Raw genomic sequence first — 14276 nt, forward strand, 5'->3', positions numbered from 1 at the left:
ACGCCTCGTCCCCCCCCCCCTCTCTCTTTCCCATTAAATGGCAAACAGACGATCAGCTGTTCAATAAACATCTGATTTAGAACTCAAATAAATTTTTTGGATATCTGTCATCCGCTCTTGTGCACTCGTTCGCTCGCTCGCCGCGGCTGCGGCTCGCCGCGGCGGGTGACGGCTGACGGCTGGCCGCGCTTGGTCCGGCTCTTTGGCTCGGGTCGGCTTTGCTCTCGGACTTGGCTCGGTGGAGGGTCTCGCGGACCGTACGCTGTTCTGTTCCGCCAGAGTCAATCACCTTCAACTCGTCTGAGTGCTGTGTCCGGAGGCCTGAAATGGCTGAAGTAATGGCTTCTGATGGTCGTGACCCTTACGAGGTGAGTTTTTCCGTCTCGCGCTACCGTTTTATCGCCAGTTTCTCACCGCTATGTCAATATTTTACCCTCTTCTCATGAAGAAATCTGTCGCGAGAACCACCGAAAATTTTCTAAGTCCCAACATGGCGTCGACTTACACGTAGAGTCAGTGTCTAGAGGCGAGGCGGCCCTGGCGCGGCCAGATTCGGTGCAGTTATTCTTTTAAGAAAGCATCGGGAATTAAATGTAGATTCGTTTTGACATCTCCCAACACATCTCCGGCTTGTACTCAGAGCGTAATGCAAATATGATTTCTTCTTACCCGCAGGAAAAGTGTGTCAAAGAGTACAGCAATGGAACGGCAAGCGAAGGTGAGTAGGCTCATTTTAATTTTTGCGTTGTTTTAATTTGGGAGTGTTATCCAGTGCTTGGCCTGGTTTTGATTTCTACCCATGGTTTTGTAATTTAGTCGACGGTGGTCGTTTTACACTGGGAGACCTAACCTCGAAATAAGAGCAACAATGCAACCATTGCCCGGGCGGCTTGTGCCTGCGCAGGTGTTGTATTGTTTGAGGCACTGGCAAGTGCCTCAGTGTACTGCTTTGGATAAATTATTCGTATCTGGTCGCTCTTCGTTATATTTTGTGTTCTGACTTTTCCTGCTGATCTAAGAAATAACCAGTTCCATAATTTAAAGTTACAATGCTACATAGATATAAATTGTCTTTAAAGTTTTTAAAGTATGTTTGATCTCTGCTACTTTTCTAAATTCAAGTCTGCTGAAATTTAATAGGAGGAAATGTTTCAGGTTCAAATCATATTCAAATGAACGGTGTGACAAATGGACATTCCGGAGACAAATCAAAGGATAAACATCGTGACAAGGATAAACATCACAAGGACAAACATCGGGACAAAGATAGGGACAAGAATCGTGAGAAGGACAAAGAAAAAGATAGGAGTAAGCACAGCTCTAGTTCAAAGGTAATTTTGTGTACTGTGGAATGTTTTCTGTGGAGAAGAGTCTCATTAGGTGTTACTAAGTAATCTTTTCTTTCAATTTTAGGACAAGGATAAGCACAGTAGTAGCAGCAGCAGTAAGGATAAAGACAAGAGCCGTGACAAAGACCATAAAAGCTCTTCATCGAAAGACAAGGACCGAGAGCGTGATAAAAGCTCCAGGTTGGTGTCTCTGCATTCTCTGAAATACCTGTGTTGCTTTGGCCCTGCTTATCGTTATTTTTAATTGCAGCAAGGACAAGGACCGAACTGACAAATACAAGAGTAGCAGTAGTAGTTCTGGGCATAAGTCATCATCCAGTAGTAAAGATAAAGAAAAATCCTCTTCTTCCTCTTCAAAGGACAAGGATAAATCACATTCTTCTTCAAACAAGGACAAGGACAAAGAAAGAAGCAAAGATAAAGATAAGGAAAGAGAGAAGGACAAGCACAAAGATCGCAGCAAGGACAAAGACAAGGAAAGGAAAGACAAAGATAGAAAAAGTAGTGATGGGGATCGCCAGAAGGACAAGGAACGAAGCAAAGGTAGCACCAGTTTTCAATTCATAATCTCATTTATTTTGTGCGAACTGTTGCTCATTTTCTTGTACTGTTTCAGAAAAGTCCAAGCATGATAGTGACCGCAAGGATAAGGATAAATATAAGGTATGTCATTTAATTTATTCCTCTTTATTCAACCCTTTCATTTTTTATTTTAATATACATTTAAATTTTTAGGATAAGGAGAGAGAGAAAAAGTATGAAGAGAAGGTGGAAGTTAAGCGTGAATTAGAATCACCTGTGGCCATCAAGGAAGAGAGACTTTCAATTTCTCCTGTAGCTATCAAGCGAGCCGATACTGATGACAGTTTAGATGATACATCCTTGAATATGGACAGTTTTAAACAGGAAGAATATTCAAGTTTCAAAGAAGAACCGTCAAGCATTGATGATGACAATGATCAGGATCAGTCTTATGTTGATAGGTCTGTTAAAAGAGAGGATAGTGATGATGAAGATTCGGATGCACCACTGGTGAGCAGATTTTGACTACTGTGATCCTTTCTTCAGTTATTCTGTTATCTAAGGTAGAATTTATATCTAACACCCTCAATATGTGTATTGTGTTAAATTTTTCATCAGGCATCAAGGAAATCACTGGAATCATCAAATAAACGCAAAGCGGGAAGTGACAGTGAGGAAGATAAGCCACTCCTGGCTAGGGCAGCTCCCAAAAAGGTGAAGAAAGAAGTCAAGAAGGAGGTAAAGAAACGTAAGAGTGAAGCCTACGACAGTGAAGACGAAGATCTGAAACCTGTAAGTTTTACTGGTACTGTAACCAATTGACTTATGTAATTTCTGTGACGCTTAATCTCCAATTAACTCTTTAGAAAAAGAAGAAGAAGAAAGCACCAGTGAAGCAAGAAGCCCAGCTTAGCCCCACAAAGAAGAAGAAGAAGGAAGAGGAGGAGCAACAAGTCTGGAAATGGTATGCCAGCTCTTAAGTTTTGTTGGTTTTGTTTCTCCTTTCACTGCCGCTCTTTTTGAAGTTTGGCGCCTTCGCCAGCTTACGGTCACTGCCGCCAGGTCGCGCCTCTTTCCAATATGGCGCCATCCATGGCGGTTTGGTTCACCACCGCGACCGTTAAGGCGGCGTGGGGGTTAACCTCTTCGAAACGCGTTGTGTCTATTTCTCTCCACTCTGCGCTAAAATCCTCAATTTTACCCTTGTGCAGGTGGGAAGAAGAGAAGAAGGAGGATGGAGTTAAGTGGCGGTTCTTGGAGCACAAGGGCCCACTCTTTGCCCCTCCCTACGAGCCGCTACCTGACAATGTCAAGTTCTTCTATGATGGTATATATTACTGCTTGTACTGTTAGTATTCTGTGCTGTCTTCATAGTTACTTAGTTTAGGGTCTGTTTTCTTTTTTAAATAGGAAAGGAAATCAGTCTCTCAGAGCTTGCGGAAGAAGTTGCTACTTTCTATGCGAAAATGCTTGAACATGACTACACAACTAAACCAGTGTTCAATAATAATTTTTTCAAAGACTGGCGAAAAGTTATGACAGATCACGAAAGATCCATCATTACTGACCTCAAGAAATGCAACTTTAAACCAATGAATAAGTATTTCAATGAGCAATCTGAAATTCGGAAAGCTATGAGTAAAGAGGAAAAGAAGAAAATCAAGGAAAAGAATGACGAGATTCAGAAAGAAATGGGCTTTTGTACAATTGATGGACATCAAGAAAAAATTGGTAACTTCCGTATTGAACCGCCAGGGTTATTCCGTGGTAGAGGTGAACACCCTAAAATGGGCATGTTGAAGAGAAGGGTAAATCCTGAGGATGTCATCATCAACTGTAGCAAGGATTCTAAAGTTCCCAAAGCCCCTGCTGGTCACAGATGGAAAGAAGTTCGCCATGACAACAAAGTAACTTGGCTTGCCAGTTGGACTGAAAATGTTCAAGGGCAAGTGAAATATGTCATGTTGAATCCTTCGTCAAAACTTAAGGGAGAAAAGGACTGGCAGAAGTACGAGATAGCTCGCAAGTTAGCAAAAACAATTGACAAGATTCGTGATGACTATCGGCAGGACTGGAAGTCCAAGGAAATGCGTATCAGACAGAGAGCTGTAGCTATGTACTTCATTGACAAGGTAGGACCTACTTAATTGGCTTTGATTCTGTATGTTGTCGGGGTCTATAAATTTCATGTGTGAAATATTTTTTTGCAGCTTGCTTTGAGAGCTGGTAATGAGAAAGATGCTGAAGACCAGGCTGACACAGTCGGTTGCTGTTCTCTGCGGGTTGAACACATTTCACTGGAGGCTGAAAAAGATGGTATGAGTCATCAATCTTATCCTTGCAAATTTACTAGTTATAGTTTTTGTCTTGCTTTAACACCAGTCAATTTCTACAGGTAAAGAGAATGTTGTCATATTTGACTTTCCTGGTAAGGATTCTATCAGATATTACAATGAAGTTCCTGTTGAGAAGAGAGTGTTCAAGAATTTGCAACTTTTCATGGAAAAGAAGCAAGGTGGTGATGATCTCTTCGACCGTCTCAATGTAAGTAGTATTGGAACTAGTTCTTCCCTAATTTTATCATACTGTATATTCTAATATTTCTATACCCCTGCTTTAGACCGGGATTCTCAATAAACATTTAAGTGATTTAATGGAAGGCTTGACTGCCAAAGTCTTCCGTACTTACAACGCTTCATGGACATTACAAGAACAACTTAATCTATTGACTAATCCAGATGATACAGTTGCAGAAAAGGTAAAGTGCTTGTTTTTAATTTTCTGTGATGTAAAGTAGATTCTGATTTGTCTAACAAATTTCTTGATTTCCAGATTCTTGCCTACAATAGAGCAAATCGAGCTGTAGCCATTCTTTGTAACCATCAGCGTTCAGTCCCCAAGTCTCATGACAAATCAATGGAAAATTTGAAAGGAAAAATTGAAGCTAAAAGGGAGCTAGTAGAAGATGCAGAAAAAAAATATAAGGAAGCTAAACGGAATCGATCAGCGTGTGTACTTTGTGAATACATTTCAACTTATTGGATACCCTGTAGTGATGTGTCATGTAAGTAATGATTTGTTCTCTTGCAGTGATACAGACAAGAAAAAGAAAGCTTTGGATAGACTTCGAGAGCAACTCAACAAGCTGGAGATCCAGGAAACTGATAGGGAAGAAAACAAAACTATTGCTCTTGGTACATCTAAGCTGAATTATCTGGACCCTCGGATATCAGTAGCATGGTAAGTTTTCTGAGTTTGATATGTAAACTTGGAGGCACATGTGTTAGAACTATTTTAATTGATACTTGGTACTATTTTTTTAAGGTGCAAGAAGTTCGATGTTCCTATTGAGAAGATTTACAACAAAACACAACGTGATAAGTTCCGCTGGGCTATTGACATGGCTGAGGCTGATTATGTTTTCTGAACACACTGCCTTACTTCACATCTCTGGATGTGGCTGTAGATTTTCTTGTCTGATTTTACTTGATATTTGTACTTTTTGATGAACTTCTAATTACGTATTAAGTAAACCCAACTCTGGACCTTTACTTAGTAAAAAATCCCAGCCTGGTTATCGACTACTGTAGTTTTATTTTACATTTTGAGTGAAAGTTTGGTAATTTATAATTTCCCCTTGCTTTCTATGATTTTATTTAAAACTTAAACGGTGAATAAAATGTGAGATTAAGTGTAGTAAAAATAATTTATGAATATATTTGTATTACATTGTAGTTGAAATGTATATCATGCACAAGTTCCTTAATCTGCTTCGTAGGTGTGCCACACGTCACACGTGATTGGTACAATTTATACCAATGATTATTAATGTTTGTTTCTTTCACATACTTAAATTATTTTTATTCATTTTGATGACTTAGACTTATGAATTTCCCTGGATTGTACTCACAATGTATATACTGCCATAAGACCACCTGTACTAGTACTTTATTTAAATAAATTTCAATCAGGCAGATTTTGGAGCTATTGCGTTCTCTGTATTCACTTGGCTGCTTTAGGCCAATTTTGTAGACTTCTCTTTTTTTATTGAATAGAAACTTAATATTTCTTTATAATTATATTCCTGATATACCTAAATCAATATTTGTGTGCCTAGTATACAGGAACTAGAGAGGTGAACCTAAACCATGATGATTTATAGTTTTTGTGTACTGTGATTAATTTCAGTTTCAGAGGCCATTAGTTGCGGACTGAGTTGGCCCATTTCTAATGTTATGCAAATACCTTGTTCTGCTAAGAATTCTGGTTTGCTAACTTTAGTACTGGCAGAAAGGTGCTACTGTAATGAAATTGGTGTGTAAATGATCAGTAGTGCTTCATGCATTTAATCTTTTGCCTTACTTAAAAGGCAGTATCATAGATGTGTCAATTGTATTGTTTTATCTGTGCTGGGAGTGCAATACACTGGTTGTGGTTCTCAGTGGCGCTAAGAGGTTTCAGCTTTGCTGAGTTTCATCCCCCAAAAAAACCCAAAAATCAAAAAAAAAAATATAAAGAGAAAAATGAAATTTTATTTACTGTCTCACTTTACTTTGTTAAAACACAAGCAAATGAATAAACTTCTAGTACAATTTTAAATTTCCGATTTTCTTTTCAAGGCCATTAATCGTCCGACAATCGGACAATCCAAGTATTCCGGTCTTTTCTGATCGTGAAAACGTTTTCCCTCGCCGACGTTTGGTGCCAATAAAAACCCGTCAGGTCAGCTGCCAATAAGCAAATCGGTTATATCACAAAGTAAACAAATCCTGGAACAACTTTTACATACGTGCTGTTGATTTAGAGGCCCATGGCATTTGAGGGAAGATCTGCTTGGTAATTACATTTTTAATGAAGTAATCTACCTGAAATACTAGGAATGTTAATGAGGTATTTTTGTGACGTCCTCGAAATTGACTGGTCATCTTACATGTGTCTTTGTAGGTTAGCTGTGTTGTCCATCTTCAAAGACCGAATGCCGGGTTTGTGCCGTGCTGATGGAAGGGAAAGACTTGGATATTAATGACGTTTTCGACTCAATTGCGCAGACTGAAGAGCGCCTCTGGGCTGAAGGGTATCGCGACGGGCTCGAGTCTGGTCGGAAAGAGGGATCAGCCGACGGCTTCCATCTGGGGTACCACAGGGGGGCAGAAATCGGAGCTGAACTGGGGTTTTATGCAGGTTTTGTCGAGGCATGGTTGACACTTGGGTCCATTGTATTGTCGGAAAAAGCCCGTCAGAGCCTTCAAAAGGTGCTCCAGCTCACACAAAGCTTCCCCCGAAATAATGTAGACAGCATAGACATTTTTGACTCCCTCGAGGTTGTTCGAATATCTTATAGGAGAGCATGTTCTCTCCTGAAAACTAATATTTGCTACCCTGAGGCTCCTAAGACATCCTTTTAAAGATTTTGTTCATTTTTTCACATTTTATCTTAAACTAAAATGTGTGTCAGAAAAGCACTTGTTGTCCGAGAGAAGCTATACCAAGTTAAAAAGTTTCTCGATCCTTTCAAGTTTTTGGCAAATGCTCACATGACAAGTTTTATAACTCACAACTACTGGGAAACTCTTCCAGAAGATATTAGAACAGAGGCTTCAACTCTCACTGCAGATGAGATGTATGAAATATTTTGGTTGTGGGGAAGAGACCCTGTTAACTTTCAATTGCAAACGGCAATTGGGAAATTCTTAAAGGACTGTTGGGATCTAACCCTTGCATCAGAATTGTTTAATGACCTCCTCGTATCTGAAAAAATCTGTCAGGAACAACCCAGGTCTAAATGTATGTCCCTAAAAAAGAATCATGAAGTTAATAATTTGAAAGAGAAAGTTGCTAATATATGTAATACAAGTAAGTCAAACTGTGTTGTGGATGTTGGAGGTGGGAAGGGATATCTTGGTACATCTTTGGTGCTTGAGAAGAAAATTCAAGTTTTGAGTATTGACTCAAAATCCGGCAACACCAAAGGAGCTGCCAAAGTGTTTGAGCGGGTTGAGGCAAGTGTACAGTCCAAAGTTATTCTTTTTGTACACTTTTATTATGTTTGGAGTAAGATTATTTTATTTCATTCCAGAAACGAACTAACGCATCCACTTTACCTAGCCCCTCATATCAACATGCAACTGCTTTTGTGACTCCTGAAACAAACCTCCTTGAAATTGTCAATGAGAAATTAGGATCTAGTGTACGACACCAACTATGTCTAACAGGACTACATGTTTGTGGGGATCTTGCATCAACATGTATTAAGCTTTTCGTCAAGTCCCATGCAGTTGTGTCACTGTGCACTATTGGATGTTGTTATAATTTAATTACAGAAAAATTTGGGATTGATGCAACTCCTGAAAAAAAAGATGGTTTTGGTTTTCCACTCAGCAATTTTCTTATTGAAGAAACTTATGTTTTAGGACGCAATGCAAGAATGATAGCTTGCCAGTCAATTGAAAGAATTTGTCATGAAAGAAAGGTCAGGATCTAATTCTCACATAAATCTCATCATGGGGCTTTACATTGTTTCATCCCCTGTAATTACAGGTGATGAATCCCTCATTGTTCTGGCGTGCCGCACTCCAGGTGCACTTGCTTAGATGTCTTGGGTCAGAATGTGAGATTTCTGTTGGTCGTCGTTGCTCAAAGGCAGGAAGCCTATCTGATTATTTTCATAGAGTACAACAATGCTTGGAACAAAACTTGCAGGTACAGTCATGGCGTATTAGCACAGTACTAGTGGTAGTTGAAAAATTTAACCATTGTTTATATTAATTATCAAGTGCTTTACCATATTTCTATGTACTTTATTACAGCTCTCTGAAAAAACCATAAAAGAATTAGAGTTTGAAACCTGTGACTCTCATGACAGAATGATTAAATTTTACTGTTTAAGACTGGCACTAGCACCTGTCATAGAAACACTCATTATATTGGATCGATTACTATATCTCCATGAAAAGGTAGGCTTAGTAAAAGCTTGTTTTATCTTATGACTGGTTACTTCAAATACATATACTATATTCGTGTGTAGGGCATTGAAAATGCCTTTATCATGAAGGTGTTTGATGGTGTGAAATCACCACGCTGCCATGCCATTATAGCTATGAAGATGGAAGGTACCATTGCCTAGCTCTGCTTCAAAAGGAGGGAAAAGGAAGTTAAGGAAATCATCAACTCAGTAAAATGGAAAGAAAACTTGTTATTTTCAATATATATTGTTCAACAAATGCTTTTATGACAATACAAAACATTAACAGGATTAAATTATCTTTCGTAACTTTGATTTAAATAGTAGCAATTATACATCTTGCTGCAGTTTCTGGGTTGGTGCCCTAATCGATGTTTTCAGAAGTTACAAATGCACTCAAAATGCTTTCTCTTTAATACACTACTCACATTATGTATGCTAAAACTCTAGCATGAAGGATTGCCTGAGAAGTAACTTAATATTAGAAGCAGGTTGAGTATTTCAAACCGCACACAATAATTAATAACCTGCTGCAGGCCTCACTATATAAAAAATACAACATAACAACATTTAACAACAACAATAGACTATACTGATAAACTTCTTCCATCACAGAGGATGGCTCTAAAAATATGTACCCCTTTCCATACAAATCTTTTACTTTTACGCTAAGTTACGTATATTGGTTGTTGGCGGGGTACAAAAATGTTAAGTTTCTTGCCTTCCACAAGACTCAGTAACAAGAGAATGAAAGGAAAAAATGATGGTTCAAAAACAAAACAATATTACTTCCACACCTACTTGCTGTACTAAATCAACCCTGTTTTATCTAACATACCCTGCCCAGGGGCTTTCAGTTTCTGAAACTATAAATGAAACATAAATGCACAGCTAAAAGCAGTCAAAATGCCACTGGCTTACTGGCAATGCAAAACTTAAGTAATATTAACACACATTTTGAAGGAAGAAGGCACTTTTGCATGAAACAAATGTCAAGCTGTTCAAAATTAATTAAAAATAATGGATGATGAGCTAATACAAATAGATTTCCACATTTCTTTAACTAAAATGTGAACATAATTAAATAACTTTTCAGAGCTATACATTTTAGGGAGAATTAAATGCACAAACAATGGTATGACAAATACCATTGTCAGCGTATCTGTGCTTTTAAAACTTATAAAAAATATTTCTCTATAAGAAAGTGTTAACATTTTCCTGTCAGCAACATAAAGCAACATTAGGCAAATCCTTTAAGTACAGTACTGGCTACATGATACACTCTCTTCAATTACCTGGTCGTACACTTTTGAGCAATACAATCATCTCCCTTCAAATATAATACTACATAAATAAATTATTGAAAATATACTGATACTACCTTTCCTCTACAGAATACACTAAAGTCCTGGGTTTGATTAAATAAGTATGGATGCTTTTAAAATGATGACAAACTTAAATGCATCACAATACCACATCGGTCTTTTTAAGCCAATAAAAAAAATAATGAATGAGATAAGGTTATCACACAAGTAACGGTACAGAATAGGCTACTGTTCTTAAGTCTGTACAGCTATTGACATCACTGGGTACAGTAATAGTTTGTTTGGCAGCAACCCTTCCTACACCGGAAGAGTAATACAACAGCGAGACAACAATTTAACAAACATTATCCAAGATTTGTAAAATTTGAAGACTAATAACAACAAATCTTTTTCACGATAATTCTCTTCTTTTACTTTAGGAACATCTTGGACCTCCCCAGTTTGGTAGAATTTGCTATTTAGCAACATAGCACCAATTTTGTTTCCAATGAATACACGTGGGACAAGGGGAAGAATACCCATGGTATACATCACAATAAAAATGACATAAGAAGCTTCGCCATACAGCTCTTAGGTAATTAAAGCAGAATCTGCCATCTAACTAAAAGAATAGCCACAAATACAACTACAGGTACAACAGGTTTGTGCTGATGCACACATCTTAAGATCCATATATTTTCTCCAAAAGCTAGAGGGACCATTTAAAAGCCATCAGCATGCATGAAATAACAATCTAAGAACCACTTGTTTTAGAAAATCATATTTTAAAACCTTCAATATAGGAAACACATTTTAAAATGACAAAAAAGGAGGGAAAGGTATGTTCTTTGGCTTATTTGCTTCACAATAGTCTAATAAAAATAAGAATATATATTAAAAAGAAATCAATAGCATTAAATTAAAACATTATAGATAGAAAGAAATTGGTAAAGTTGATGTTGATGGGTCAGTATCGAGCACTCTGAAGGAGCTTCGGAGAGAATCAGTTTTAGTTCAAACTCCTAAATTGGCCCAATGTGATTCAGACTCACATCATACCTGATATGTTCTTCATATATAAGAGCAGTTTTCTTTTCACCTAATTTATCAAGTGTATTTTCACATCTAGATGACTTTTTTCTCATCTTTTTTGCTAAATGGATTAACCATACCACGCAATTTGAAAAATGTACCAGTTCAAAAGATAAATGCACTGCATTACACTAGCACACATCTTATTCTTGAGGCAATAATGATTTCATTTCATCAATGTTGTCTTCCACTCTGGTTTTCTTGTCACCACTAGGGGAAACAGATTTGCTCTGGCTGTTACTTCTCGAAAGTGCTGTCCTTTGCTTACCAGGACTTACAGGAGAATGAATGCTGCCATTGGGGCTTGTTTCTTTGTTTGGAGCAGAAGCAGAAATAGTATTTGCTTGTGAGCTCTTGTGCAAAGAAGATTTCTCAGCCTAAAAACATTAGGGAATACATAAAACAAGGCATTTTGGTAAAAGTTTCTTGTTTAGAAAAGATGAATACTTACTAGGCTCTGGGTTTCATGGTTTTCATTTCGACACCTTGCCTCATCATCATCCATTGTCTTAAGTAGCTGAAAATAGGACAATATAATATGTACTACAAGATTGGAGATTTTTTTTTCAAAGGTTAACTAATTTGAAAGCTGGGATACCTTTTCAACTTCATCATCGAAATGCTCATCTGTTGAGTCCTTTCTACTCAAGGCCATTAAAGTGGCTTGTTTCGCAGCCAAGTATGCAGCTCTCCTGACCCGGACATAGAGAACATCCATGACAGCTCGAACAGTGTAATCAGGCACAAATGTATGGCGGAGCATGACGTCCAAGTTCACTGATTGCATACTACCCATATTGGTAGGTATGGATGGTGACTCAACTAGGAATAGACAGTGCGGTAAGAAACAAAACAATATTTCCAGATTTACCTAATTTAAAAAGTTTAAAATATATTTTTTTATGGCAAAAAAAAGGGAGGTTTCTTTACAACTTACCCATATTCACACTCTGCATCAGTGCTTGAGTACCAAAATAAGTAAAGGGGCCACTTTCAAACATTAGATTCTCCTTTCCTACAGTCACTTCGACCCTTCCTTCCAGAATAAGTACAAAGTAGTCCGCTGGTTTGCCCTTCATAAAAGAAAAGAAAATTGTCAATCATTGCTAGTCCTAATTGAAACTTCCTTCATTTTCTGGATGCTCACTTGTTGATATATGGCAGTTGCAGGGTCTTGTCTAGCCTTTTCCTTGTTTTTTACTTTGATGTGGAAAATTACATCATGTTTAAGTAAGCGGCGCAATATTGTCTCTGAAATGTTGTGAGGCTTGAAGGCTTCAACACCTAAACAGAAAATTGAGTTTCAAATTGGAACATAAAATAATTTGATAGGTAATATGTCGAATTGTGTCCCATTTTTAACTTACTAGCACTCAGGTACTGGAAGGTAGCTAACGTAAGCTGAGGAGATATCTGAATACGTTGGTTGTCTCTACGTGCACAGAACATTGTGAAATCTTGTTTAAGATTCTGTTTTCTGCGCTTCTTGGATCTGTTGTCAGCTAAGATTAGAGAGCAGTTAAAATTAATAGCAATATTAGGGAACATAACAAAAGCACACATATAATATACTTACTGAATACATCAGTTTCATCAACAATTTCAGCCTGGATTAGCTCCTCAATGACATCCTCTAAAGTTATAAGACCAACTGTTTCATAGAAAGGATCACCTTCACCTTCACTGTTTACTCTATGCACTAAAGACATGTGGCCCTTGATACCTGTGTAAGAAAAACATGATTTATTGGCCAATTTCATTTCATTTGTGTAACTAAATCCAATGCCTATCCTAAGATTATAAAGTCAAAGTTCGTTTTTGTTTCAAGACACAAAAGTAGCACATACCATCCTTGAACTGTTTAAACATGACATCCAGTGTGGTGTCCTCATAAACAAAGTTGCACTCATTTTTATAGAATTGACACAAGGTCTTGAGAGGCGTCTCATCATCAGGGTCCACAAACGCAAGGTCCTTTATGTAGAGCATTGTGACAATATTGGTACGTGTTCCTTCAAAAACAGGCACTCGAGAGAATCCTGATTTCATAATCTCAGAAACAGTCTCAAAGTCCAGTATGGAGTCGTATGGTAACATGTACACATCTTCAAGCTTGGTCATGACATCTGCCACAGTCTTCTTCCGGAGCTCAAGAGCACCAGCAATTATGTTGACCTCATCCTTCTCTAAATCGTTGAACTCTGTCGTGACCTGAAGAATGGCAATTGTTTCAAAGAAAGGCACATTTAACGAATTCCAGTCAATTCAGTAATGCCATCACTAGAAAAACTATGTACCACCTTTAAAAGGCGCCAATGCTCTAGTGCCTCTAAAAACGGCACAACACCCAAAAGAGAAGTTAAATTTAGCATTTGTCGTGCCTTTACAAAGGTACTAGAGCAGTGGAATCCTGAAAAATGATGTTGCACCCCTTGCTGCGAAGGAGTGTCCCTGTTTTCCCAGTGATGTTGAAACTTTCGACTTTTAAAAGCCTCGTCAAGGACTAGGCCCCCTACCTTGACCAGCTCCTTGATGCGCTCGCGTGTGTACACGTTGCCGATCTCCTCGCCCAGGCACCAGTCCAGGATCTTGGAGATGGGGAAGCTGAGCGGTGACGTGAGGGCCATGAAGAGCTTGGTGATGTGGATCGTCTTGGCGCCCACAGCCAGGCCGTGGCGCGAGCAGATGGCCTGCGGGGTGATCTCGCCGAACACCACGATGGCCAGCGTTGAGCAGATGACGGCCACCAGCCCGGACGTCAGGTCGTCCATGAGGATGGTGAGCGTCGAGTTGACGGCCACGTTGCCCAGCAGGATACTGCGCAAAAGGGTCAGGGTGTTGGTATTCAGGAAAGAAAGATCCAAGGCAAGACCCAAGGGAATACCCGAGGGAAGACTCAAGGGAAGACCCAAGGGAAGACCCAAGGGAAGACCCAAGGGAGGACCCAAGGGAGGACCCGAGGGAAGACCCGAGGGAAGACCCGAGGGAAGACCCGAGGGAAGACCCGAGGGAAGACCCGAGGGAAGACCCGAGGGAAGACCCGAGGGA

General features: G+C 38.9%; 4 protein-coding genes across 4 annotated transcripts in view; 3 read left to right on the forward strand and 1 right to left on the reverse strand.

Annotated features, from left to right (window-relative positions):
* The first annotated feature begins 177 nt into the window (after positions 1 to 177).
* Positions 178 to 6470, forward strand: LOC113205119 (DNA topoisomerase I, mitochondrial). The gene is made up of 17 exons (XM_026420589.2): positions 178 to 368; positions 676 to 718; positions 1156 to 1331; positions 1414 to 1529; positions 1600 to 1892; positions 1966 to 2012; positions 2085 to 2381; positions 2490 to 2663; positions 2738 to 2835; positions 3083 to 3198; positions 3282 to 4003; positions 4082 to 4187; positions 4267 to 4415; positions 4492 to 4629; positions 4704 to 4879; positions 4962 to 5111; positions 5196 to 6470. The coding sequence occupies exons 1-17, from the start codon at positions 327 to 329 to the stop codon at positions 5296 to 5298; spliced, it is 2946 nt and encodes a 981-aa protein (XP_026276374.1). The 5' UTR covers positions 178 to 326; the 3' UTR covers positions 5299 to 6470.
* Positions 6471 to 6575: 105 nt separating this feature from the next.
* Positions 6576 to 7276, forward strand: LOC113205121 (protein LTO1 homolog). Its single transcript, XM_026420591.2, has 2 exons — positions 6576 to 6707; positions 6816 to 7276. The coding sequence occupies exon 2, from the start codon at positions 6869 to 6871 to the stop codon at positions 7274 to 7276; it is 408 nt and encodes a 135-aa protein (XP_026276376.1). The 5' UTR covers positions 6576 to 6707; positions 6816 to 6868.
* Positions 7277 to 7315: 39 nt separating this feature from the next.
* Positions 7316 to 9128, forward strand: LOC113205120 (probable methyltransferase-like protein 25). The gene is made up of 5 exons (XM_026420590.2): positions 7316 to 7870; positions 7948 to 8340; positions 8409 to 8570; positions 8678 to 8824; positions 8896 to 9128. The coding sequence occupies exons 1-5, from the start codon at positions 7316 to 7318 to the stop codon at positions 8992 to 8994; spliced, it is 1356 nt and encodes a 451-aa protein (XP_026276375.1). The 3' UTR covers positions 8995 to 9128.
* LOC113205118 (unextended protein) overlaps positions 9044 to 14276 on the reverse strand; it is a 39185-nt gene continuing 33952 nt past the window's right edge. Inside the window, exons 4-12 of the mRNA XM_052266291.1 lie at positions 13745 to 14045; positions 13076 to 13439; positions 12805 to 12951; positions 12596 to 12730; positions 12376 to 12512; positions 12166 to 12301; positions 11827 to 12050; positions 11680 to 11745; positions 9044 to 11605 (exon numbers count right to left, since the gene is read on the reverse strand). Coding sequence (XP_052122251.1) covers positions 11372 to 11605; positions 11680 to 11745; positions 11827 to 12050; positions 12166 to 12301; positions 12376 to 12512; positions 12596 to 12730; positions 12805 to 12951; positions 13076 to 13439; positions 13745 to 14045 — 1744 coding nt within the window. The 3' untranslated portion in view covers positions 9044 to 11371. The remainder of the gene's footprint in view (positions 11606 to 11679; positions 11746 to 11826; positions 12051 to 12165; positions 12302 to 12375; positions 12513 to 12595; positions 12731 to 12804; positions 12952 to 13075; positions 13440 to 13744; positions 14046 to 14276) is intronic.

Source organism: Frankliniella occidentalis, unplaced genomic scaffold, assembly GCF_000697945.3.
Source record: "Frankliniella occidentalis isolate FOCC.00 unplaced genomic scaffold, Focc_3.1 Scaffold37, whole genome shotgun sequence".
Taxonomy (NCBI): Eukaryota; Metazoa; Arthropoda; class Insecta; order Thysanoptera; family Thripidae; genus Frankliniella; species Frankliniella occidentalis.